The sequence below is a fragment of the Strix uralensis genome, chromosome 4 (assembly GCF_047716275.1).
Source record: "Strix uralensis isolate ZFMK-TIS-50842 chromosome 4, bStrUra1, whole genome shotgun sequence".
NCBI classification, from domain to species: domain Eukaryota; kingdom Metazoa; phylum Chordata; class Aves; order Strigiformes; family Strigidae; genus Strix; species Strix uralensis.
Genome location: NC_133975.1, coordinates 42,991,960 through 43,019,716, shown reverse-complemented (window position 1 = coordinate 43,019,716; position 27,757 = coordinate 42,991,960). Strand labels below are relative to the sequence as shown.

Here is a 27,757-nt window from a genome sequence, read left to right as displayed (position 1 = left end):
TGGTGCTGTATCATATAACATTTGGCTAAAGCTCTGGGGCTATTTCTGGTAACTGCAACAGGAGTTACAGTGTCAGGGCAGGTCTATTATATGTTATAATAAAATAACTAGTAGTCTGATGCAGACTACATGAATAACAGAGATTTGGAGCCTTTCACCTCATTTGTACTGTATATATTAAAGAATGAGCTCTGGGTTTAACAGAGATTACACAGGGATTATGAAATGTAGAAACCATAGTTGCAAAAAGCAGTTTTATTCAGCAGCAGATTACTGTCATTTTACTGCACACATGAAAAACTGGAGTTTCTAGTTAAAAGAATACAGAAGAAATGACTCCATTAACATGTAAATATCAGCCTATATAGAAATACAGCATTTCAGTTAAAAAAAAGGTGAAAAAGCATTTATCAATGCATTTGAAATTAATATAATTTGCATAGTGTCACCAAGCTGTCTGCAGTCTCTTAAAAATATCTAATTTAGAGAGGCCCCTGCACTTGGCAAGCTATCCAATGAATAATATAAACCAATCCAGAAAACGGGTAGCTGACGTACAAGTGTAGGGATGGTGCAAACGTGCTATTCCATTCATGATGGAAGGCTAAGCAAAAAGAAACATTATTTATGGCAGAGGTCTATAATATATGACTTTTCACGTGAACAAATGACAGAACATAACATTATTCATAGACCCATGTATGACTGAGGACACTTATTTCACTTGTATCTTGCAAATTATGGCTTTACCTGTTCTGTTGATGCTGTTCTGCAAAAGAATTCTGCTTCAGCCTATTGATTAGTTCATTCTGCACTAATCTTGGAATAGTTAATTGTACATCTGCATAATTAAAATTGAATTATACAGATGGGTGTGAGTGATCCTGCCCCAAAACAGGCAACAGAAAAAACATTAGGATCCTCTGATTTATTTTAAAATATGAAGAATTTTAGGGCAAACAAAACAAAATCCAAGCAGTAAAACAAAACACAAAAAAAGGTATCAAAATGGAATGGGGAGAGGAAGCAAGAAGATAAATATTCAGTGGAATATTGATTTTTACACACAAAGAAGAGATCACACAGGGTAGATAGTATTTAACCAAGAAGACAGCAGAAAAGAAATGCACTTCCACCAGTCCCTTAAGGAAGCTGCAGTCACCTAAGCAGAAACATAAAAAGGACTAGAAATATCTTCCCTGATAAAAGGTATCCTGAGAGAAGGGCTGGGCGGTATGTTTTGTATTTCTGTGATAATTTACTTTGGGGTTGGGGGTGAAAATTTCATTGGTTTTAGGAATTTCCTTTTTCTCCACTTGAATATGTTTCAAAACAAATGAACACATGATTAAATGAGTTACAATTTGATATACTTTGAAGATAAATCACCTCTGGATGTTTAAAATGAAAAAAACTTCCTGTTCTAATCTTACTAAATTTCTTTCTATTTTTTACTGTCTTTTCCTGAGGGTGTTTACTCTGCATGTATTAGAGAGAAGGATAATGAAACATTTTAAACAGGCAAGATCCATGCTTGTCTCCTTAGAAGGGGGCTTCTTTTTCTGACTGATACTTTTTTTGAATCTTGCTTTCTGACTAAGGTAGTGTTCACCAGCAGGAAGGAGTTAAAGGATACCCAAATAACTCAGGATCTATCTGTCCATCAGGGCTAATCTTGAGGTAGAAGCAGTAAGAGGCTTCAGAAGGAGGGTGGCGGCATTTATTTTGCTTCTTTGTACTTATCAATTGAGAATGACTGGGCCTGAGCTGTTAATAAATATGAGTGGCTTATTGGGTGGTATAATCAAAACCTATGCAAGAGAAGACAGAGGTATTTCAGAAAGACCAGCTTGTGCATCTCCAACGGGAGCTCCCAAACTCCATGGCTCCACAGCAGAACAGGGTGGCAGTCTGTGGTTGGCCTTTGATGCATAGCTAAATAGTCCTGAAAATAATTTCAAAAATGGTAGATGAGGGAGACAAGGCCCCTTCTGATAACTCTTGTACTATTTCCATGCCTAAGGTGCTTGTCCACATAGGAAAAGCCTGGATAGAGTAGATATAACAGGAATCTGTTCTCAAAGTAGAAAGTGGCTATAGAATGGCAAATTGATTTGATACTGACGCTATATTTCTACTCAGTCATAAGCAAGGCTTTACATGTATTCTCCATGCTATACAAGGCTGGGTGTTAATTTTTCTCATTCTTGCCTCGTGTTGTTGCAGTATGAAATAGCTTCTTGTTACATAACTCGCCTGTCCTAAGTCTGCCACGTTTATTGTTTGCTGCCATACATTCTGATTTTGAGTAAGAAATTGGAAACAGCTTCAGTTTATATTACTGTCTTTGACAAATTTACAGACTTATACACAATACCATGGATTCACGAGTCAGCCTTTACTGTAAGAGTGTAATGACTCAGTTTAGGCCTGGGAGCCAGAGAGCTAAATATAGTACATAAATAGCGTTAGAGCCTGGTACAGCTGGAAAAAAAAAAATCCATTTCAGGACTTATGAAAGGTCAGTTTGGAACAGAGGTGCCTGGAGTGCAGAAACATGTGCCTGATCACTAGCTTCACTCTGTTGTCATTTGAGAATTAGCACTGTGGAGCTGGTAGGGACAGAAAAAAGTGCAGGAAGGTATGACAGGGAGAGTAAGAGATGGAAGAAATGGACACTGAAGAGGAATTGATTCTCAAGTCTCTTAGCTGGTTATTTTGGGCACTAGTGCAGTATGTGGGCTAGAAGATATACAGTCCTGTGGGAAAGTGGTGTTGTAGCACTACAAATATCTGGGGTACCAGCCCTGAGCTATGCACCAGCTTTCCCCAACTCCAGTCTTAGTAGGAGAGCAGAGACACCCCACTGTCCCCATCTTTGTGGAGATACTACCCACCCCCAGCTTTTAGTTTTGGAGAGCCTCTGTAGTACTGTTGTAAGGCAGTCTCCTCCACATGAGAAGCATCATAAGAAGCACTGGGGCTGGGGGCAGCCTTTTTCATAGTGTTACCCTGCCTTCCTGAAAAATGCTCCAGCAAAGCTGTTGGAGGAGTTCAGCATTGCTGGAAGGGAGCATCCTCAAGCAGTGCTGTTCTATATACAAAAAAAGTTGCAGCATATCAAACTGTCCCAGTTGCAATATAGGGTCCCATGCTGAGACAATAAAATAGCATATGGCTCTAGCCATATGTATTCCATTTTTATGATCAGTTTGTGACCCCTTCACTATTTTTCATAGATATTTGTAGATAGATTGTGGATGTCTCAGCCCCATTAACTCAACTGATACTGTTGAATAAAAATGCTTCTGAAAATATTTTTCAAAATTGGAGCACTCTTTCAAACAGCAGAGTTAAAACATGAAATAGCTATTGTTTTCCTGCTATTGGCTATGTTTTTCAGCCTAGAACAGGCAGCTGGCAAGAGCAAATCTTTCATGTGTGAAAAGGCAAGTCACCCCCACTCCATCTCCGTCAGTGACTGCCACTGGCTGCTAGCTGTGTAGCACCAGAAAAGCCAGGACAAGGTATTACAGTGTCTGCTTCAACTAAGTCCTGCTGAAGACTATTATGGAGTGATACAGTCCAACTGCTGTGGGACAGGAAAGCCATCTCACCTCATCCTTTTAGGGTGGATGAAGGTATGGGGACAGGTATGGCAACCCACACTTCTATTTTGTCTTGGTACCAGGGTGCCTCTGGGAGAAGAGATGTTTACTTCATAGACCCCAACTCTGCAACAACAGCAAGACGTTTTGCAAGGCCCCATCACAGGGCTCAGAGAGGAAACAGCTGACAAAAAAGTCCTTTGGATTAACATGCAGAAGTGCTGACGTGCTTCCAAACAGAAGATGCTACATACATGATCAGTCTATGCTATTGATAACAATACTGATTGACAATTGGGTCTATGTTCTGAATAATGACAGCAGCTCCCTTTCAGAGCTTTATTAAAACTTCCTTTCTAGGTAAGCAGCTGTTTCTCCTGAACAAAGTTTCTGGAATATTAGCAGATGTACAATGAAAGACATAGATCACTTCCACCTGAACTGGAGCCATGGCATATTCTTATTAGAAAACTATCGTCTTGTTGAGTATGTACAAACTCGGCATACTCTGTGCAAATTCTTTATTGAAACAATGATCAATTTACAAACTGGATCACATTTCATTTTGCCACTTCAGCATGAACTGAACCATGAACTTCATGGTTTACGGCCGTGAACTATAAAATTAGAACAGTTATTTAAATCAAAATACAGTAACTGCTTCTCAAAAGAACACATTCATATTTGTCTTACATTTCTTGTAAAATCAAACAGAATTTCATAATAAATGAAATATAACTTAAGATACTTTAGTGCAAGCATTTCCTTTGCATCTAAGAAGCTTTCAGCTGTCCCACTAAGTATGGCATACTTAAGAGGCCAACTCTTAAATAGCATGCTGCCAAGATATTCCATGAGAACTTTTAAAATTCGACACTGTTAACACTTTCCAGAATTAGTTGATCTGAACCAAACTGAACGTCAGAAAGCCCTGGTTATATATTACAGTATTTTTGTCAAAAGAGAACTGCAAATCAAGGAATCGACACAGTATGTACATTAGAATAAAACAGGCACTGATTTTAAAAAAAATCAACATCTGCCCGTATATGCCATTCAGCAACTCTTACGATTATACAGTAATTTTTAAGCACAGGAGTGAAGTGCTGTGCCTTACCTTTTTACCAATAAAACGGCACAAAAATGCTGATTTATGTTTTTTTAAAATTTTTTAAATTACAGTCTCAAAAAATGACTGAAGGGTAGGTTCCATCACAAGCATACTCAAATCAGAGAACAAAAAAGGATCAGCAGTAAACAAATGCTGCTCAAAAAGAAAATGTTGAGTAAGTAGATAGTGAGTACTATGTTCAAGTGGTCTGATTAATATAGTCTTACATTTAGTGAAAAAAGAATAGTAAGTGTGCAATTCAAATCCAACACTGATTTCTTGTGCTGCAGAAATCTAGTCATGTTTCATGAAATTTTGGCAAAAATATTTTAAAATGGTGTAAATATATCCTGCAAATATCTTTTACTTTCTAAGTCTGGCTTGGTGTTCCTTAGGCTTTTAGAACACAAATTCAGTTGGACTGGATTTTCCAGATTCTGAGTGTTTTAGTGATATAATTAGCATTTGGTGATATAATAAATAGAACAATGTAACAAAAGGTGTGCGTAGTCTAATGATGGGAACAGATCACTCTAATGTCCCTGAAGTGCTTAAGGTGCAAGAAAATGCATAACAATGCAAATGTTAATGTTTTCTTAGAGCCACATTAATTTTATATTTGTCAATTGTGTTCTTGCACCATGAAATAGCCATTCCCTAAGAAATACTGCAAGACAGAATTGTTTACTTTATAATAGCACAGCCAGAAAGTTTGGAACAGGAAAGATGGGTTTAGGTCTTGCTTCCCAACTATCTCCCCCATAGGAAGTGCCTGAAAGCATGTAAAAAGCTTTAGACTTACAGCTGTTATATAATGGATGCATAAAGATACTGAGCAGCATACCTGAAAATAGAAAAAAAATACATAAACCAGAACCATTACAACCTGCATTTTCTTCACATACAGTGCTGTGCTGCTTTTATTCCGATGATACCACAAAGCTAAATGTCCAAAGAATTTATAGCAGACTGGCTGGACCAGTCCTACCTGTGAACTCTCAGCTCTGAGTCCAACTCCAGCAAAGTCAAGGTTTCCCTTGACCTTGCAACAGCAGGAATTCAGCACTACACCTATTATGCACATCTAATCCAACTAACTGTTGCCGTATGTGGTTTGCAATACACATTTGTGTGTACTTCAAATACACGCTCTTTGTGAGCAAACTTTGGAAAAAACCATAATCTGTACCTTCAAGGAAGTTTACACAGAGATACTGAAGAAAACCATGGGGAATGTTTGCTCTCAAATGCTTCTCAATAAATAAATAATAAATAGGCAGGCGGACAGCCAAAAGGCAGCAGTCAGGATCAGAACTGCCTGGTACCAGTCACCATATAAATACATGAAGGGATCTGGTCTCTACTGTAAAAAGTTTATAATTAAAAACCAATCAAAATACTGTAGTTCAATAAATAATTTTGAAACTTTTAAATTTTAAAGTGTAATTTAAAAGCTATTTTTATGCTTTCAAGGAGAACATCCTTGCTCATCTGTGCAATCTTAGTTGGGCACCTGGCAGGTAACTTTAGAATGCATGAGCATCGTCTGTAAATGCTGGACAGGCAGAAAAATCAAGATGCCTGTTTTCAGGAGGTTAAGGTGAATTAAAAGAATTTAGTGCAAGTTCCAGCTTTTGTTTCTGCCCTCATCCATTTTCATACCAGAAGCAAATTCAGTAACTTGAAAATCTGATGTGAACACTGAACAGAAATATACTTTGGACTCAGACAAGAAGTTAACAGCTTGCATCAGTAGTATTTTCAATCACACTGGTCAGAAGTGAGGTTCTTTGTGGTATTCTCTTAATCTACCCTGTGTTCTAGATTTATATTGCTTCACTGGAACTAAAATATTTCCAGCCACATTCCTAAAGGGACTGCCCTTGCATGTTTCCTTTTGGGCATGTGCAAATGCATTTTGTGTAGATGCTGGCCACTGTGGTGAGCACAAACATCAGGGAACTAAATGCTGTCCTTATCACAAGTTGGTTGCAAAATCTGAAGTCTGTTATTAAACATGTATTTTTTTTAATAACCACAGACAGGTAAATATGAAGCCTTCTCTCTGCATCACCTACGTAAAGTCATGGGGTGTTCCTGTATTGCACTGCTAGTGAAGCTCTGCATTTTAATATGAGGAAGTTGACCTAAAACTTCAGTTCATTATCAAGGGTTTTTTTAGATAGCTGCAACACTGACTTTGTTTGGTCTCAATTACCCGTGCAGTTAATATACCTGATTGCCTCCAATGGACATGTTATGTAGATGTGGCTACTTCAATAAAATGTCCAGAGAGCCATCCATACATCATCTCCCCATAGACCTAAGCGACTTCTTTTTCTGCAATATACTTGATTCCAGACTTATTTTGAGTATCTATACTAACACTACAGTCCTTCTTAAAAACTATAAGGTGATAGTTCATTAGTTCCAAACTAAATGTGTGTCAGGTAATTAAGTAATATGCTATTAATCCTACACAAACTCCTCCTTGTAAGTGCTTTCTTTCCAGACTCACTGCAGAGAAGGTCCTTTTCATTGTCTGTCTGCAATAGAAATTACCACTTCCCTTCCACTCCTGGCATTTCCTGGCATAAATGTTGATCCTTTTTAATGCCACAATCGCTGTGATCATTAAAGCTTTACTGGGGTAGAGTCACATGTACTCAAGCAGTGAACATCCTACATAGGTAGGAGATTCTTAAAATACCAAAGAAATTATAACACAGTAAACAGTTTGTGTGATCGTCATTGTAATTTCACAGGACACTTGATTATAATCTTTTTTAGTTTGGATAAAACACTCTCAAACTTATGCTTATAGATTCATTTAGGCTTGGTCTTCAGAATATGAATCTACGCAAAATTGAGAATCCAAGTAAAAAGGTATTCTGCCATTTCAGCCTTGTCAGCAGCTGATTACTGGTGTTTGTAGGACTGTTAAGGAACCTGCTTATCTTCTGGTATGGTAGTGCATACTTACTCCTTACCAAATTAGTACAAAACAAGACATCTGCATATTTACAGCTGTTTTCCATATAAACTTCTGGCAAAGTAAAAAATGGTCAAATATATGCAAAAAAACCCCTGCAGAGCTGCTGGACCGCAACTTTCTATAAGATGTTTACAGACTTTCCTATCTGTAAAATACACCTCAAAGTTGGTTCTCGATGTGAAAAAAACAATTGTTGGCATCTTCATTTCGTGGAAAAGGGGAAACTATTTCCCATGTGCCTACGCAGTGTCATCTCAAATGAAATGGAAACATTTTAACTTTCTTTAATAGCCCTCTAAATCGCAATGCAGCTGAGCAAACAGGCTTTATAAATGGGTTCTGTTAGGATTTTATTTGGCTACTGGAGTGCTGCCTCTTGGGCAGTATTTCAAATTCAGAAGATAATATTTGCAAAAATGCAACAGATGAAAATAATGAGAGTGAAGGAAGAAAATGAACACCAGTTTTATGTTTAGTAAGTTCAAGTGTCCTATATCAAAGACTACCAATGACTTCCAGGAGGCCACTACAGGTGACTCCAACCTAGAAAATGCTGAGGTAAATGTTTCTTGGAAATATTCCTAATTGAAAAGAGCAATTAATATTAATGTAATAGCAATTAATCTGCCTTACATCATGGTAAACTAAAGTCAAACTGAGCAGAAAGTGCCAAATAATCCACATACATGCTTTTGCTATGATAGTCTCCAGGTAAGGCTTAGCGGCAAGTACAATATGTATTTTTAAAAGAGCTCCACCTGATTTTCCTGCTATGCATAGATTCAGGAGTAACTGTCATACATGGCTTTCATATATAACGCATGTATTTTTGTCATTTGCCAATGCTGTGTCATCAGAACTGAGTTCAGCAGAAGGCTCAGGAGGGGGCTCTGCAGGAAGTGCTGGTGTTTGAGGAGTGTCTTCTTCCTTGGTGTCCAACTGCATGCTTTCTTGTGACTGACCGTCCATGCAGTCCTTTTTGGACAACGGGTGAACTGACACTTTTATTGCAATCTGTTGAGGTGGCTCATGCAGTGATGATGCGTCAGAGTCAGCTGTGGGAGAGTCACTGCGCTTCAAAGCATTCGGGATCATATACAGCTCATCTGTTTCAGTGGTTTCCTGGCCTTCTGCTGTCTGCCGTACAAAATTCTGTCCTTGCTCCTCCAGACCGACAACCTCCATAATTTCTTCCATTATAGTCCTGCAGTTCATGATGAGAGGTGGCAGAGGTACACTCCGAGCAAGCTCTTCGATATAGCGAGCAAATTCCATGGTCTTGAACTGGGTTACTTTGGCAAGCTCGAGCGTTTTGGCTGAAGTGATAATTGGGATACGCTTCGCAATCTCAAAGGCTTTCTGGAGTTTCTCTGCCCCTTCTGTTCTGAAGAATTCATTGATTGCTTTCTCTGTTTTCTTCAGATGACTGCTCATCATACATAACCGAGTAATGTTCAGTATCATAACAATGGTAAAAGCTACAAGGCAGACAATCATGTAATAGATTCCCATATCTCCGGAGGTAAAAACAACCCTCAGTGTCACGGTATTGTTAATACTGCCATATGTATTAGATGCGACACACGTGTATTTACCTCTATCTTCAAAAGACACGCTGGTAATGTTTAGTAGCCCATTGTCAAGAAACCACCATTTTCCTGCCGGAGAGAAGACAGAGTAATTTAGGTAGAAGTATTTTGTTCACATGACCAGCATAGTCTTAAACATCCAGTTTTTCAAACTGGCTTCAAATTTTGGAAGAAGGAAATAATGTTCACAAGAACACAAAGAATTTACCATCAGAAAGGCCTGTCTGTCCCTGAGATCCTAGCTGTGTTACTGTCAAATCCCTGACATCAACTGTGAATAATTGGATCATGCCCTAAAAGAGCCTTACAAAAAAATGTTAATATGCATGACATCTATCACAATCCTATGGTGAGTTAAGTTATAAAGATAGGACTACTTACCCCAGAGAGCCTCCCAAACACATGCCACACTTCCTCAAAGAACAGTAACAATAAGATTGCGAGGCAGAAAAACCTACTTAAGACCCCTTGTTTTGTTCCCTGACCGGCTGAGCCGCTGGGAACATTTTCTTATAATTGGATTATTTTTAGTGTTTTGTTACAGTATCTCATATAATTCTGTTAATGTCAAGTTTAAAAACGCTAACATTTCAGACATCATATACTACATTGCCTGCCCTCTGAGGTGTTCAGAATCTAATTTTGAAGTATGATTTTTAAAAAAGGGCAGTAGGACAGGAGGAGTAAAATGGATGGGAAAGCGAAGAGCAGTGACCAATTAAGAGAACATCTTGTTTGCCAATTTGAACTTCTACGCACCACGATGGAACTTCTTTTACTTTTAAAAGTCATTTCAATCAGTGTAATATAATCAGGAACTTCGGTCGCTACAGGTACATGTAACGTTTCATATCCTTTGAACCTGGCACAGCAGAACAATTTAGCTATTAAACTGAGTTTGAAATAGCATGTTAAAATCCAGTGTTCCTATCACTGCTAAAGTGATTCAAGATTCAGCTAGTTACTGTTTGCCATTATATATTTGTAATGAATTAGATTAAGTTCACCAAGTAAGTTTCATTTTTATTCAAATATCAAATAAGAGCTGAAGATGTATATTTTTTGATTTATTTGGTGTGATACGACTTACTAAATTGCAAGTTTTCTATAAAAAACATGATTCAACTCCAATAGAAAATCCTGGTGTCAATTCTTTTCTTCGTGTAAACCCACCCCTGGAAGTGTTCACATGGTGGAGAGAACAGCCAGAAAGTGTAAGAGTGCCTCTGTGCCTTCTGAACACTTCATACAGGGAGATGTCATACAGAAGATTTCCTTTTAAAACAATGACATAGGCGGCATACTGCTGCTCAGAGGCAGACTCAACTGTTTTTAATCTCTGTAACACAATCCCAAAACATTCCTGACAGGTATCTGCTGAAGGTGGTAATGGAATTTCAATAACCTTCCACAGGAAGGAATTTCAGGTGTTCACCTATCTTTACTATCAGAAAGGTGTTTTTCCTTAAACCTAACCTAACCAGCTGCAGTTTAAGTCTATTAAGACAGGTGAGCAAAGACACAGAATCTGTGATTAGAGGACTAAAACAGCGCAAAGCCCCTGTGCAATGCATGTAAATCACAAGGCAAAGATTGCAGTCCTGGTTGATTGCAGCCCAAGGTTGGCATATACCGTGATTCTACATGCATTTTATCCTTTCTATGGAAGTTCTTTTGTTATTAAAAAGGTTATTCTATTTTTTTACTTTATTCCTTTCAAGGAAGAATCTGGGGGCAATTCTGAAACTCATTAGTCAAAGAAAGCCTTTAATTCAGAGTAGTTATGGGCTTTTACCATTGTGAAAGTTCTTCTAATTAAACATGGCTCATCCAAATAGTTTTTTACATTATCTCCAGTAGAAGTCTATGTAGAATGTATTCCCACAAGATCTTTGCCTCCGTTCCTGTACAGACAGTTCTTAATTACATCTTTTTATCCTCTTACTTAGAAGTTTTAACTTAGCTGAAACACTATTTTTTGCCTTAGCTTAATTCCTGAAAACAGCTGAATCACTTTGCCTGAAATTAAGAAAGACAGAATAAATAAAAAGCTCAGTCTAAAGCAGACCTTCACACAAAAAAATCACCCCAATCTGCTAAAGTTAGGCAAATTCAGAGGAGAACTCTCTTACAGAGGAAATGTCAGCATCTGTAACAGATGAGACTTCTTTCTCCACCTTTAGAATAAGAAAAAATAGAGTACTGGCTGCTCGGTATTTCTTTGAATAGCAATGTTGGCAAAGTAGGTCTTTATTAATTGTAAAATGACAAGACGCCTTGCTGATGTATCCTGGTTCCAGCTGTTATAAATGACATAATGGCATTGAACTGTGACTCAGTGACTGGCTCTGTGCCAGTGGATCCTGGCAGACAGTATAAGCCTAATGAGAAAACAATGATTAGAAAAGGTATCATTGCTGGGTTTTGATAACAATTCAATGCCATACTCAATGTAACTATATACATAGTAAAGAAAGGTCTTGTGCTAGGAAACATTTCTTAAAAGACAGTCAGTTTCTTAAAGGAAAAAGTGCACTGTTGAAAGTCTAAGTTAAAGTGATGTTGCAGATACATCTGCAACTTTTACTGATTTGCTCAAAGTTTTTGCTCACTTACCTAAACATTTACATTAGTAGCTACCTCTCTCAGTTGACTATACAAAGACCTGAAGTTAGATGCCTAACTAAAGGGGAAAATTTCTGTTAGTGAGCCTTAGTAAAACACTCTAGTGCGCTAATCACAGTATGTTGCCATGACTGCACAAATTATATCTGAAAGTCTGTTTATTAGCTCAAGTATTTCCCTTCTCTAGCTTTACTCAGAAAATGATAAAATACTGTAATGCAAAATATAACTATTTATGCAGTAAGCTTTTTACAGATACACTATGCTGTTGCACATCCAGCTGGGTCAATCATTACTCCCGTCATAACAGAGTTCTCCCTCAGGTCAGCTATTAGTTAGGCAAGCTATCTTGCATTTAGTATGAATAACTAAGAGTTTATTTCATCATGCTGTGAACAAAGCAGTCGGTATGGAAGGATTACATGAGCAAACACCTTCCACCTCCCCCCCCACCCGAAATGTTCCCTAGAAGTATAACTAGGATTATCACCCAAACCCTTCATTTAAGGAAAACAAGCTCATGTGTAATTAAGGTCTCTGGCAAATGCAACTGAAGAGTCTTAACTAAAGCCAGGAAGGCTCAAACTTGGCTGATCCTTCCAACTGCTGCCCTATATAGGTTTTTCTGTTGGTCATTTAGGGCATCTCCTGTTTCTCACACTCCCATGGCCCTATGCATAAAGACAGAGGCATATCAGGGAGTTAGCTGTGTTAGACTCACGCCAACAAACTATTCTCATATCTCAAGAGAATCCTCCCTTGAGTTGGAAAACAGCTTTTTAGTCAGTTTTTTTGGTGCCAGAGAAGAACAAAAGAGGACAGAATGGGAAATAGAATCAAACCCGAAGCCTTCCAATGAAAAGAAACCTGCTTACACCTTCTGCTAAGTGCTTCAGCTTCTTGCTGTGTGTTGCTATAAAAAACACATTAAAAAAATGTTAATTGTTTTCTTCCAAGGTGTGCACAACAAATTTATGGCTGCCACCAGGCTTTCATATATTTTCACACAGGAAAATACCACAGTCAGGCCACAAAATTCAGGTTATTGGTGTGTCTCTGGACAGACTACATCAGTGATAATACTAAGATCTTACCTTTATTCTCCTCCTCTTGGAGAAGGCGGCCGTTGGAATTGTACCATCTGTAATGTGGACTAGGACTACCTTGGACGTTGCAGTCAATCAAGGCACTACTCCCCTCCTTGACTATAATATGGTCGATATGGGAGATCACCACAGGCACAGATCCCATGTTCATGTCAGTGCGGTTGAAAGTGCTATTAGTCACATCCTCAGCAGTCGTCAAAGCTGCCAATAAGATGACAAGGCGTGTGGTAGGCAGAAAGTACAAAAAGTGGTGGCTGTTCAGTATGTTCATTTTCCTTCAGTGGTATACACAACTGGTTGAGAACTGGGATTGGTTCTGTTAAACACAGGCCCTTGAAGTGAGGTCACAGGAGAGTTCTACTTTGATCTGTGCAATTTTATGTTTAAAATATCCTATAAAATAAATAAATAAGTACAATGAGATAGCATATATAAACAATCCATTAGATGTGCTCTTTTAAAATAGTGACACATCCATTAATGCATTTCACTATCATCATCTCAGTGTCTTGTCTAAATGCTAATGTTATCACAGTCCTTATTCTTACTGGAAAAAGATGCATACATTTTCCTGACAATAGTGTTGTTCAGAGTGGCAGGCGTGGGAGAAGGCTTTTATCACCTAGACACTTAGCAGCAATTTAGCTACAGCAGCAGCTACAGTTTTATGCCAAAAGTTCTACAGATTTTCCTTTTTTTTTAACATTTGCAAAATCAACAGTAAAAACAAAAGTACAGCACATTAAAGCTGTCACTACCACCAGTTCAGTGTTGCAACTGTGTCACGTGCATGTCTTAGGTGAATTGTGGAACATGGTGTAAGAAAGAACTGCTTCAGGAAAGGTTTTTGGAGCTGATGTTGGAATCTTTAATATTCACAATTTGGTCCAAATACAATAGCACGCACAGCAAAACATCTCAGGCCATTCACTTTTCTTAAGTTACTGCATTTTTTTTAAGTTTTCTGAGATAAAACATAGCATGGAAGAATACTCTTAAAAGAGGATATTTAGTACTTGATAATCATAGAATCACAGACTCGTTTAGGTTGGAAAAGACCTTTAAGATCATTGAGTCCAACCATTAAACTAACACTGCCAAGTCCACCACCAAACCATGTCCCTAAGCACCGCATCTATATGTCTTTTAAATACCTTCAGGGATGGTGACTCCATCACTTCCCTGGGCATCCTGTTTGAACGCTTGACAACCTTTTTGGTGAAGAAATTTTTCCTAATATCCAATCTAAACACCTCCTGGAGCAACTTGAGGCCATTTCCTCTTGTCCTTGTTACTTGGGAGAAGAGACCGACACCCACCTCGCTACAACCTGCTTTCAGGTACTTGTAGGGAGCAATAAGGTCTTCCCTGAGCCTCCTTTTTCTCCAGACTAAACAACACCAGTTCCTTCAGCTGCTCCTCATAAGACTTGTTCTTTAGACCATTCACCAGCTTCATTGCTCTTCTTTGGACATGCTTCAGCACCTCAGTGTCCTTCTTGTAGTAAGGGGCCCAAAACTGAACACAGGATTCAAGTTGCAGCCTCACCAGTGCTGAGTACAGGGTGACAATCACTTCCCTGTCCCTGCTGGCCATGCTATTTCTGATACAAGCCAGGATGCCATCAGTCTTCTTGACTACCTGGGCACGCAGCCAGCTCATATTCAGCTGTCAGTCGACCAACATCCCCAGGTCCTTTTCTGCTGGGCAGCTTGTCAGCCACTCTTCCCCAACCCTGTAGCATTGCATGGGGTTGTTGTGGCCCAAGGGCAGGACCCGACACTTGGTCTTGTTGAACCTCATACAATTGGCCTTGGCCCATTGATCCAGTCCATCCAGATCCCTCTGTAGAGCCTTCCTACCCTCAAGCAGATCAACACTCCTGCCCAACTTGGTGTCATCTGCAAAATTACTGAGGGTGCACTCGATCCCCTCGTCTAGATCATTGATAAAGACGTTAAATAGAACTGGCCATGATACTGAGCCCTGGGGAACACCACTTGTGACCAGCTGCCAACTGGATTTAACTCCATTTACCACAACTCTTTGGGCCCGGCCATTCACCTAGTTTTTTACGCAGTGAAGAGTACACCTGTCCAGGCCATGAGCAGCCAGTTTCTTCAGGAGAATGCTGTGGGAAATGGTGTCAAAGGCTTTACTAAAGTCTAGGTAGACAATGTCCACAGCCTTTCCCTCATCCACTAAGTGGGTCACATTGTCACAGAAGGAGATCAGGTTCGTCATGCAGGACCTGCCTTTCATAAACCCATGCTGGCTGGGCCTGGTCACCTGTTGTCCTATACGTGCCACATGATGGCACTCAAGATTATCTGTTCCATAACCTTCCCTGGCATCAATGTCAGACTGACAGGCCTGACAGTCATTTCAATGTCATTTTTTGAGCAGATTTAGAAAGGAAACTACTCGCTAGTGACATAATTATGACTAAGGTTTCTTTGAGATACAAATGAAGTTGGGACTTTCCCATTACTTTCCCATTTGTGGCACTACCCATTTTGCCTGTATACTTTTTGCATACTCTCACTACAGTATTTTCCCTCAACTAATCATCTACAATGAGTCCTTTCTTAAACAGCGATTTCGGTTTGTAGACAAGGAGGGGGGTTTACAAATGTGCTCTCTATTGGCCGCATTATGCTCCCAGTGAACACAACTGGCATTCAGTACTGACTGAGGCCACAATGTTGCCCTCAAAATAAGCACCTTTGAAAACTTCACTCAGAGTCTAAAGGCCACAAATGATGTTAAAATCACATCAGAGTATCTAACTACATTGGGTTTACTCATGTGTTTCTAAGGTAAATAACTGAAACTTAGTGAAACTTACTAGTTAGAGGAATCTAGCTGGAATGCAAATATAGGTAACTATCTAATAAACTTTCCCCAAATGAACATTTCACTTGCAAAACTATTTACATTTCATTAAAGATCTGGTTGACACCATGCTAACTCATCTAGCTTAGCATGGAAAATGACTGCTGACAAGGTTAGGTCAGTTCCATATATAAAGGAAACACTAAAATAAAAACAAACAAACAATCCCCTTTCCTCTTTTCTTCTTTATTCAAAAAGGAAAGAAAACAACATTACTGTCTTCAACTTGTAATATTTGACTTAGGTGGTTTTCTTATCCATCCCCTGTTCTCTGTAAACAATGAACTTGATTTCATACAAATAGATACAGCTGTTATTAAAAGAGCAAAATAGTTTCCTCCATTTTGCAGGACAACTCATTACTAGAAATGACAAACTATGTTTTTTTTAGATAAGCTGTATGCATGGTGTGGATACCTGTCACAACTGCAAGCCTGCCCTAATTTTTTTCTCTGTTCTTCTAATTATTGAACGTGGAAATATTTGTCTCAAAGAGCCAGAAAAATTTTTAACTTTAAATTAATACACAAATCTCATTTGTCATATAAAGCTACATAAACAATGACTTCAGAAATCCATTTCCAGCTATGCAAAGTGTGTAGAGCCTGCGCTTTTGAAGTTCTGTATCAGTACAGCCTGTCTGAATCTGCGCTTTGGAAAAAATCCTTCAATTCTGCCTATTCACTTCAGTAACTATTTACATCTCATTTCTACTACTCCATTAACTTTGGAGACAGCCATTCTTTATGATTACACATATTCACTCTATAAAATGTTTCTGTACAGTGTTATAGATCTGCATTGCACCATACAGAAAAGCCAAAAGACACGTCACACTTCCTGGCAAGGAGGCAGGAACAAAGACTGGCTGGATTAAGACAATGGGAAGGGCAAAAGAACAACATAAACTGATTAAGCTTTTGTTGCTAATTACTGGTTGTGGCTTGTTGTTATTATATTTGAGCCTACCATATTTTTTGATGGCACAAAAAGCAGCAGTAATCAAAAAAGGTGTTTAGTGTGGAGAGCAATTTGCATTCCAGAAGGAAATAAAATAGCATCACCCCAATGGGTGAACAAAAAACCTGTAAGGAAGGACCTGTATTGTATTAGGAAGCTCAAGGCAGTTGGTGGCCCACTGAATCCCTACAGCACAGGGATGCTGTGGATGGATGTTTAGAAAGTGTGTGATGGCAGGAACAAGGTAAAGTATGCCTATTCTGTATGTCTACCTGTGTTTAATGCAGAGCATATGAAAGTAAAAACTGTACCTTTGTGTAGTGATAACAAATATGACTGGTTCTTAACATGGTCAAAGGGCCAATTACTTGTCTGAAAATAACAGCGACTCCCTCACTCCAGCACAGAATTAAATCATAAATAGCTGCAGTAAATGTTAAGAAATAGAGCCGAATAATTTGTTTACTGTGGAAGATCCATACCTGCTCATGTCACTTCTGGGAATGTACTTTCCTGTGTATGTTCCTGGAATGAATAATATTAAGAAAACACTAAATACCTCTCCAGATACATTTCTGTTTGAAATAAATACAGTTTGATGGCTAGTATGAGGAATAACCAGACAGTAGGTTTAAAGCAGAATGTCTGGAAATGGTGGCTGCTGCTTTCACATGCCATCCAGGGAAGTGCTCTTGATGGGCACTTGAATAATGCGTTCGAGGAGTCAGGGAGAGATCTCTCTGAAGAACGGTGTTTTATGATGCAAGTTTAGACAAATGTTCCCAGGGCAACTAGGAAGTGATACAGAATCTTTTCTTTGGTTTGCATCCTCTGCACTGTAGTGAGGAACAAAAAACTGGAAGAAACCAAAGGTTTTCTCAGATTTACCTTGCACAAGAAAGTTAAAGGGACCCTCTGCTAACCTGTTGGGCAGGACCAAAAATGCTAGAATCAGGTTAGGAAAGCAGAAAGGAGCAGAGAGAGAACTGGAAGGGTAGAAAATGTACTCATACCAGACTCTGGTGCAAAGGGAGATTTCCTGAGAATTTCTGTCCTACTGCTTTGCTGTAGGCACAATAGCAGCCTGAGGATATCAGGGAAAACAAATCTGGGAGCCAGTTCCTTTGTTAAACATAAGTGATATAACGGGTTATGATTCAATCACACAACTAAATGGGGAGAAGGCTAAGGAGACCAAAATAGGTCTGCTAGTGCTGTTTGCTCACTTCTGGCAAAGAAGCGTGAGGATCCAGAATATCAGAGAAGTGGGCACAGTGCCATCACTCTGGATCTTGGCCATGAGGCGGTAATTAGCTGTGGCCCATGATAAACCTGACGAAAGCAGCCGGAATTGTAACCTTTTACTCTGACCTGAAGTCAGAGAAAGCTAGATTGACTAGACTAAAACAAAGATTCCTGTAATAACTCTTCAAGACTGAGAGTAACACAGGACACTAATGAAGGAGGACATCTGCAATATTGAGTACTGCTCTGTAGGAACAGACTTGAGTCTCTGGGAGCATTTTCGCCACAAAAGGGTCTCTATAAATAAAAAGTTAAATTTCTGGTCATGGAAAGAATACAAGTGTTCCTTTCCTCCATCCCCAAAGCACATGAGCTACCTGTAAAAGACTTATAAAAAGTAAAAGTTTATAATATATTTAATGTGGTTATAAACACTCTTTCTTTTTTTTTTTAAATTTTAAAATTGTAGTGCATGGAAAGGAAAAACAACAGCCCCGACTATTCTGAGCTACCTTTTCCACCCAAAGTTGTAGTCAGGGATAGGCTTACCTCCCAAGATGGAATCAGAGGTATCCCCAAACTCCTCCAGCACCTACAACATATATATAGGTAACTTACCTTGCTGTATTGTATCTGTAGCGACATTTACCACTGAAAGATGGTTGCCAGTGGTCCTTACATTAAATAGTTTTGTTTTTTTCTTCCCCAACCCAAATGGTAGAAACTGAAAATCTGCAAGTAACAGACCTACTGTTCATGGGATTAACTTCCAAGGAAGATTGCACAAGACCTGAGCCACATGAGGAAACGACAACAATAGCTAGCTCTAGCATGCTCTCTATGCATTTCTATCCAGAGAAGTTCCCTGGAATGTGCTCCAGAACAAGCACAGGTGCAGGGTAGTGGTATTACTCCTCACTATGTGCAACAGGGACGAAAACTGAGGTTAAAACTTCTCCGTCCAAAATCAAGCATCAGTCTAAACAGAAGACACTTACAGCTCAGACTGGCTGAGAACATGAAGCACTCAGAGACACATTCTGATTGACCATTTATTTTTTCATATCACAGATGAGTTTGCTTCCCGGTATTACCGCCACCAAAGAAAATGACTGTGGGTGAGGGGCCACGTTTCTAAGTACTGCATTTGTGCAGAACAAATGATGACAGAGCACAGAAGAACAGAAGAGGAGGGCAGTGATGCATACCTTTTCCTGGGTAAGACTGGACTGTTCTTGTACTTGGAATAATGTGTAATCCTATTAACTGTGAGGTTATCCAATTCAGAAGTGAAGCACAAGAAGCCAGCTTATTGTATAATGCATAAATTACATTTCTATAGCTTTAACATCTCAGTGCTATCTTGTTTGGCTTGTAAGTGATCAAGAAAATGAAATGATTTTCACTCTACTTTTGTCTATAAATAAGTATCAGGGATGATGTTATGAAACAAAATTAAAGCTAATTCTTTATTATTTAAAAACTACTTACTACTTTTCTAGTTTCCACAGGCAGTGCCTTTACAGAGCGGGCAAAAGGAAAAGTTAACAGGTTTTACTGGAACAGGAATGCAAATGAAGCAACTTATGCCACACAGAAGGTGAGAGGCTCACTGCCAGTTCATAGGTTTAAGAGTGAAAACCACCTACAGAAAAGGTTAAGCTATTAGGGTCCAGACAGGCAGATGAAAAGAAGTATCACTCATTTACTAGCAGAAACTTTCTGACTTATTTTTCCAGTTACTTGCTAGTCAAATAAAATATAAAGGCTTGATTCCAAAAGAGCTGCTCTGTTCATTCTCTTTGGGGGGGATTTCAGTCCGTAACTTCATGGTTATCTGCTTCCCTGGCTATGTTGAATAGGTGGCACACTGGTGATGTTTGTAAGATGAAAAGCTTCCTTCTGCACATCTATACTGGGGCTCCCCAACTGGGCAGCAGCTGCCAGGGAATCTTTCAGAAACTTCTCATCAGGGCTGTGTGATACTGCCCTGGCCACATGTGCTCAGCCACTCGGTGTCACACTCGCTGTCTTCAGCCACCAGATGGGAGGGTATAGAGAAGAGAGACCCAGGCTCCTCTCAGAGGTGCACAGTGAAAAGACAAGAGACAAGGGACACAAGCTGCAATAACAGAAATTATCATTATTTATGAAGAAATGTTTAAGCAGGTCAGTCAAGCCCTGCAACAGGTTGCCCAGAGGAGCTGTGGAATCTCCATCCTTTGAGATAGATGTTCAAAACTTAACTAGACTCAGTCTGAACAAACTGGTCTACACTAGCCCTGCTTTGAGCAGCGTGTTGGATCAGACAGCCTCCAGAGGCCCCTCCTAACCTAAAGAAACTCTAATACTCAAGAAACACAAATAGAGGAACTGTCTTGGAGAAGTCAATGTGAAAAAAATACAGATAATCTTAAAAATTTCTATATGCGATGCTGGGAAATTGCCTTCATCATCACCTTCATGATCTTTTTATTTTTGAATAGCAGTGTTTTAGAATGATGAGACAGGCCGAGAGTGTTGATACAGCCTGAAAAAATTGTGTTTGGCCTTACATAAGTAAGTACAATGATAAATCCTCTTTACCATATAGAGAGGACTTATTTCCAACTTAGATAATTAATGAAATATCACTTACTCAGGGTGTCTGCAATAGTGAATGTTGGGGTTTTTCCCACATGTAGATAGTCAGACTCTAAAGTTCATGGGTTATTATCTGCAGATAGATCTGGCTGCTTGATGCTACAGAACTACAGGCCAGTCAGTCTCACCTCTATGCCTGGCAAGATCATGGAGTGGATCCTCCTGGAAACTACGCTAGGGCACATGGAAAATAAGGAGGTGATTGGTGACAGCCAACATGGCTTCACTAAGGGCAAATCAAATTTGGTGGCCTTCTACAACAGGCTTACGGCACTGGTGGGTAAGGGAAGAGCAGCTGACGTCATCTACCTGGACTTGTGCAAAGGATTTGACACTGTCCTGCATGACATCCTTGTCTCTAAATCGGAGAGACATGGATTTGATGGATGAACCACTCGGTGGATAAGGAATTGGCTGGATGGTCGTACTCAAAGAGAGGAAAGGTGGGGAGGGACTCTTTATCAGGGAGTGTAGTGATAGGATGAGGGGTAACAGCTTTAATCTGAGAGAAGGTAATTTAGATTAGATATAAGGAAGAAATTCTTTACAGTGAGGGTGGTGAGACACTGGAACATGTTGCCCAGAGAAGCTGTGGCTGCCCCCTCCCTGGCAGTGTTCAAGGCCAGGTTGGACGGGGCTTTGAGCAACCTGGGCTAGTGGAAGGTGTCCCTGCCCATGGCAGGGGGGTTGGAACTAGATGATCTTTCAGGTCCCTTCCAACCCAAACCATTCTATGATTCTATGAACTGTCAGTTGTGGTGCATCTAATCTTGAAACAGAATAAAGCAAAAATAAGTCAGACTCAAAGACAAAGATAACCTTTTCAGACTACTGACTTCAGAGGGTAGATGAGGAAGATGAGATGTTATTAAAAATATACACAATATTGAATGGTGTAAAGAAGACAGCTGAGGTGTATGTATTTACTGTTTCTCATAATAACACAACAAGACAAATTTCAGTGAAACTGAGGTGGAAGATGGGGCAGTGGGAGGAAAGAGAAGAAAGTTTTTTGATTAACAATGACTAGACTGCAATTTCTTGAACCAAGATAAAAATAAGGGCTGGGAATTTAGGAAGATTCAAGAGAGACTGTATATAATTTACCTGCGCAGGTATGATGGTTTATGCAGAATGTGGGGACTTAACTGTCTTCCATGTATTCATTGTCCTCTGAGTGTATGGCCCTGGGCAGTGAACAAGAATGGCTGTCAGTATGGCAACTTGGAGCCTTTTTCTAGGAGTCCTGTCTAAAAGAAATTATAATAAAGAAGCCTGTAAATTAATTTTATGTTTTGTAGGCACTGGTAAGCTATTACAGGCAAGCATTTGTCAATTTGTTTTGTAAGGTGACAAATGATAAATAATGAAAGAAATGGAAAAAAATCAAGGGCCATAGCTTATTCTACCATGAATGGCAGAAAGGGAGTAAAATCTGTAATGAGTATCTTCTATTTTGTTCTGAACACATCCAATGCTGTAGGGGGTAACAGAGTAAAGTTAACAACTATAAAGATTCAGTTATCTTAGTTTCAGGGTTCCACAGTGTATCAATAAACTGCAACAAGAAAGCACCAATAAGGCGATTCCACATTTTGTATGTGTGATCAAAAATGAATGCTATATCCAGACTTTTGGTGTAGGGAAAGAAGCACATGCCATTCTATTCAGCAATGGCACAATGAAGGAGTTCTTCACGTTGCCTTTATGAGTGTGTAAATGTTTTAGAATATTTTTACTGTAAATTTCTCCTCAGTTTTCCTCTTTATCCTACTTCATGTCTCGACATTGCAAAATTAGCAAGCATATGGTGTCCTAGAGACTTTAAGACCCCCTCCACTTTAAGTATTTAAATGGACCCATTGATTTAACCATGTCTTTGAATGGTCTGATGTGCACTCTCCTCATGTCAGTGAACACCCAGAGACCCTAATCCATTAACCTAAAAAATGAATAGATGAAGGCTGTTGATATGTAATTATTGGAGAGGTTATTTACAAGGATCTCAAGAATGCTAAACCTCTGAAAAGTTCCCTTTTGATGTCTCAGTTCCTGTAATCCCAGCATCTCTGCTGTATCAAATCAACTTCTTGTAAAATACACTGAAGTAACAAAACCAGGCAACTTGGATGCTTACCTTTTCGTTAAATAAATTGTAGTTCATAGGTAAATTTTGATATGGATTGAGCGATTTAAGTGTTCTTTCTTGGAGGTATTTTAATGACTGCAGTAAAAGCAAAGTTTTATCTTTAGTGGAGAAGCTTGCTGTTTTTAATCAAGACAGGTACTGTGGTGGAAATGTCCTACTGAGTTGTGGGCTACCCCGATCATAAAGCAGATTCAACAGTACTGGTAGTGGAGCCTTTTTAAGGCCTAGCTTATGTTTGATTAGGTATGTACTCTTTACAAAACTTTTAATTTTACAAATAAATACTTTGTTTATGTAAATTATCTAGATTTCTTCAGCATCTGTATTTTATTTGGAGGCTGGACAATTACCACTCAATATAGTTTTGTATACAAAACTGTTATTCCAAAAACATCTGTATGGCTTTAAGAGACACTTGCTTAACCCTTGCAAGCTTTCAGCATAGTTGCTGGTTTGCTGTTGCAGTAAACACAGATGGATCAATGCCTAGAAGTCCCCTTTGTTGAGAAAGAAGGAACAAAGATGATGCACAGAGAACGTCTCCCACACTTTCATATATATCTGCGTGCTGCCTGGCCTCACCAAATTCTATGTATCTTTCGTTTTGTTTACTCACCTCTTATCTTTCATTTATACCAGCTCTTTGTAAGCATTATTCTGCCAACAGCTTAAATAACCAAAATCAGCAAATACAACAGATTTCGTATGATCTTGGCATGGCTTACGTGACCCTGCTCAGAACATAGCAATGCAGAATGTGGCCCAATTCACTTCTCTCCACTTCCTCTTTTGAGCTGAATTTGCCACAGCTAACCATCCTTTAAGCACATCTAATTGTTTGGTGGTTTTTTTTTTTTGGTTTTTTTTTTTCAAATGAAGAAGAAAAATTCCAGATGTAGAATGTTCAAACAAGACATAAAATTAAACATTAAGTTTTGTTTAAACAAAGATATGAAGGGCTTTGCGGGGCTAGAGACTTCTCCTATTTAAACTCTAAATTTTGAATGTGCTTTGAATAAGTGAATGTTTTCAATGCACTGATACAGTTTTCATTATACTATTTGAACAAAAGGCTCCATTTTAGTTGGAATATAAAAGAGAAGAAAAATAGGAGAAAACATTTGAGTATGACTAATTCTTCTCTATCCCTATAGAATTGCAAGATGGATATAACTTCTAATGACTGGCTTTCACATTTATTGGTTTCCAGGATACATGGCAAAGAGGTTACATGTGGATGCCGTGATTAGGACAGATTTAACCTTGTCAGAGGGGGAACTTAAAGGAATCTAACTATTCATGACTGATTGCAATAGGAAAGGATCATTTCAGGGTAAAGTGCCCGTTTCCTCCACAAGTAACAAAGGGGATAGCAGACAGGATTCAAAGGAGTTTGCCCTGCACCACACAGCAACTTAAGTCTTGCTTGTACACAAATGTGATCAATTCAGCCCTTTCCAAGCACATCTATATAAGCCCATATATATACAAGAGTTAAGCTGGAAGCCCTCAAGAGTTTACTAAAAAATCTCTATAATTTCAGATTTTTGTGCCAGTTATTCCTACATCAGATTGAAAAATGTAACATTAAAGTAACATAACTTTCTCAGCATCCAGTACTGTTGGTAGGACTGTGTACCACAGTCACCCACATACGCCTGGGGACTGCACACAGCAGTGCAGTTGCAGTGCCATATAGGTACCCTGGCCCTGCATGACTTAAAAATATCAGCTGAGATCTTTCCTTGGTACAAAACTCTCAGAGTGGCAGAAGCATGTCAATTAAATGTTAAGTTTGGTCTAGGTAGGTTACTCTTAATGTAATTCCTCTGCATGTGATGGCCCTCTTCCAAAATAAGATATTTACACACATCTGTACAGAGTTCCTTATTTCTGATAAGCAGGTGTTACTCATGGTAATTTTACTCTGAAATAAGAGAGTCCACTACAAAAATTTCTTAGATAGCTAAATCAAAATCACTAAATCTGTTTGAATTCCTCTAACCTGACACAAATAGATACAAGTTTTGTCTGCCCTTTGCAGCCTTCCTGGCAGATAAAAGATACGATGCTCTAAAATGCTGCTATGAATGGTTTTAATCGTGGTAACTGGTAAAAACTAATAGCATCTCCATTGTCTTGGAAATTATGTTTCTAAGATGTATCTGTATGTGGATAGAAAATGCCACTGTTTTAGTTAACAGAACTAAATAACAAAATTAAGACTCCAAAGAGAGGTTTGCAAAGGCACATGAGTCTGCATGGATGGATGGTAGCTCTGAACCGCAGGAATTAAAAAATTCCAGGAAGTATCCAGGAGCTTGGTCTTACACCACAGTCCTCTGGTGACATATTAATATGGTCCAGGATATCTCAAAGTAGAATCATAGGCGTTTGTGCCTGCAAAAGCTTCTAGTAAAGGTGCAACAGAGAAAGAAGACCCTGCTAGCAAAGCTCAGTACAGGTTACTTTAGCTCCTGGCAAGCTCACTCCCCCGTTATAAGTTGCATCTGTATCTCAGTGGTGCCTTACACTGGCAAGAAGTTTAAACCATAAAAGAAATGTCAGTCCCCAGATTCCAAACTTTCTAGGCAAGAACTGAAACACAGATTGGTTTTGTTCCATTTAAATAATTCCCGAGTGCCCATATCACTGTCACAAACGTGACACTCTCCTAAACTATATGGGGGTGGCTTTGCATATTTCTGTTGGTTGGTTTTGTGTTTTTTTTCCCTGGTTAAAGGGATGAATACGCCTAAACCAGGTTCCTGCGCCGACTCCGTCTTCCTCCGTAGTAGAGCAGGACCTGTCTAATTGCAGGGAGGCAAGGGGGGGTGGGGCAGGGAGGCAACTGGAGTTGTACAACACAGATCACTTCAAAATTCACTGCCACGCTCCCACCACGTGTTAAATGTTTTAAGAACGACTGATTTTATCTCTAAGCTTTTGGGATGGGAAACACGCCTTGGACAAATACCCCTGTATTAAACACATTAAATACAAATATCACTATAAAAGGAGGAAGAAAGCCTTTTTTTGGTGGATGTTCTGCTCTTTGCCTAGACCTCTGAAAACTTCAAATTCATCAGAAAAAAAGGGTGTACAATGTGCACTCCAGCTGTGCAAGCTTCGCTCAACATCAACTGATATACTGCAGTCTAAATGAGACGGCTTTCTAATAAAAAAGGATTCCTACTACACCAACCACAAGCATATCAATGGTGCTGTTGCTAACCGTACACGCTAAACCAGACAAAAGATTCCTGCCATGCAAACATCATCTCCATTGAAAAAGAGATCTGATGTATTTTGTCCTACTGCAGTGAAGAGAGAAACTCTTCCACAATGTAGCGGCTTTAAACAACTAAAATGCTACATTTTTGCCCCTTTAACTCCTTTGTGTTTTTCCCTTTGAACTAACTTTACAGTCTTCCAGGCTAATACGTAGCAAATGAGGTTGCATTTAGTCTTTAGCACTGCTTACAGAGCCGGTGCTTGTATTTCCGGAGCAGGGTTATGAGGGAAGCTCCCTTTGAGATGCTTCAATTTAACAACTGAAAGGGGACCGTCAGAAGTGCAGCCTCCTACAAGACTCTCCAGATCAATGCACTGGAAAAGTGCCTGCTCAGTAGTGCTCTCTGCTCTCTTAAACTCCCCGTCCTATGCTGTTCGAATTTGCCCCGTTAAGAAACAGTATTTGACAGTTATTACAAGACCGCTCGGAAGTTTTAGAGTGTCGTTCGTCAGGGCACGTCTGAAATTGAGTTTTATCTCATGAGACCATCCTGTGAAGTGAAAGGGTAATTAAAGCAAAATCTCAAGAGGCAGCCTTTATTTTAAATTTAAAGCAGCATAACTTAAGCTCGCTCAAGAAGTCGGCTCCACTGAAGAGGTCTCTGCAGGGAATTCATCCCGCCCTCCCGCCGCGGGATCCCGACCGCGGGCTCCGCGGGAGCTGAAGGGCTCCGGCAAAAGCCTGGGGCTCGTGGGCTTTTTTTTTTTTTTGCCTAAAGCAGCACATTTTCCCGCAAGCCCCGGTGCTGAGCTGAATTAATCCCTTCGACTTTAATGCTGAACACAGCGTTACTCCACTCCCGTTGCGCGGGCAGCTACCGCTCCTCACGGCGGGCTCCCTGCGAGCCGCCGGCCGAGCAGCCGCCGGCAGAAGCGCGGTGTGGGGCTTTGCCGGGCTCGCCGCGCTGCCCCCGGCCCCCCTCCCCCTGTTCCGGCCCTCCAGGCTCCCCCGGGGCCGCCGCCGGCGGGGCAGCGCGCCCGCGCCGGGGCTCAGCGCGGAGCTCCGCAGCCCCCGCGGCACACAGGGGCCGGCGCGCAGGTCGCCGGCAGCCGCGGCAGGTGCCGGCGGCGCGGCGAGGCCGGTCGAGGCGGCGGCGGCGGGCAGCGCCTCCCCGGGACCGCCGTCCGCCCGCCCTCGGGTGGACCCGCGGCCCGCGCCCCCCACCGCGCCCGCTCACCTGCCCGCCGGCTGCTCCCCCTCGGTCGGTGGTGCCGCCGCCGCCCCGCGGCAGCGCCCGCCGCCGCCGCCGTGCCCCTTAGCGCGCCCCGCGCAGCACCATGCCGGGGCTGGGGCGGGCGGAGCGCGGCGCTGCCGCAGTGCCGTGCCGTGCCGTGCCGCGCCGTGCCGTGCCGCAGCGCTGCCCGCCGCTCCACCGCTGCCGGCTCCGGCAGGGGAAAAGTAGGTCAGGGCGGCACTGAGCATGCTCGGGGCCGGGCCGGGGGGCGGCCCCGGGGCCCGCGGGGGGCGCGGGGGGCGGCTGCGCCTAGGACCGCCGGGGCGAGGCCGGGGCCGGGGCGCTGCCGCCGCCGGTGCAGG

At 40.6% G+C, this 27,757-nt stretch overlaps 1 protein-coding gene across 2 annotated transcripts; it reads right to left on the bottom strand.

Annotated features, from left to right (window-relative positions):
- Positions 1–240: 240 nt before the first annotated feature.
- MFAP3L (microfibril associated protein 3 like) lies at positions 241–27,527 on the bottom strand. 2 transcript variants are annotated; one of them, XM_074866476.1, is made up of 3 exons: positions 27,399–27,527; positions 13,023–13,427; positions 241–9,372 (listed from the first exon to the last, which is right to left on the bottom strand). In XM_074866476.1, exons 2-3 carry the CDS (start codon positions 13,303–13,305, stop codon positions 8,510–8,512), a joined length of 1,146 nt encoding a protein of 381 aa, XP_074722577.1. In that variant the 5' UTR covers positions 13,306–13,427; positions 27,399–27,527; the 3' UTR covers positions 241–8,509. The 2 variants fall into 2 exon arrangements, with proteins under 2 accessions (XP_074722577.1, XP_074722578.1); XM_074866477.1 differs by lacking the exon at positions 27,399–27,527 and adding an exon at positions 21,885–22,010.
- Positions 27,528–27,757: the final 230 nt, after the last annotated feature.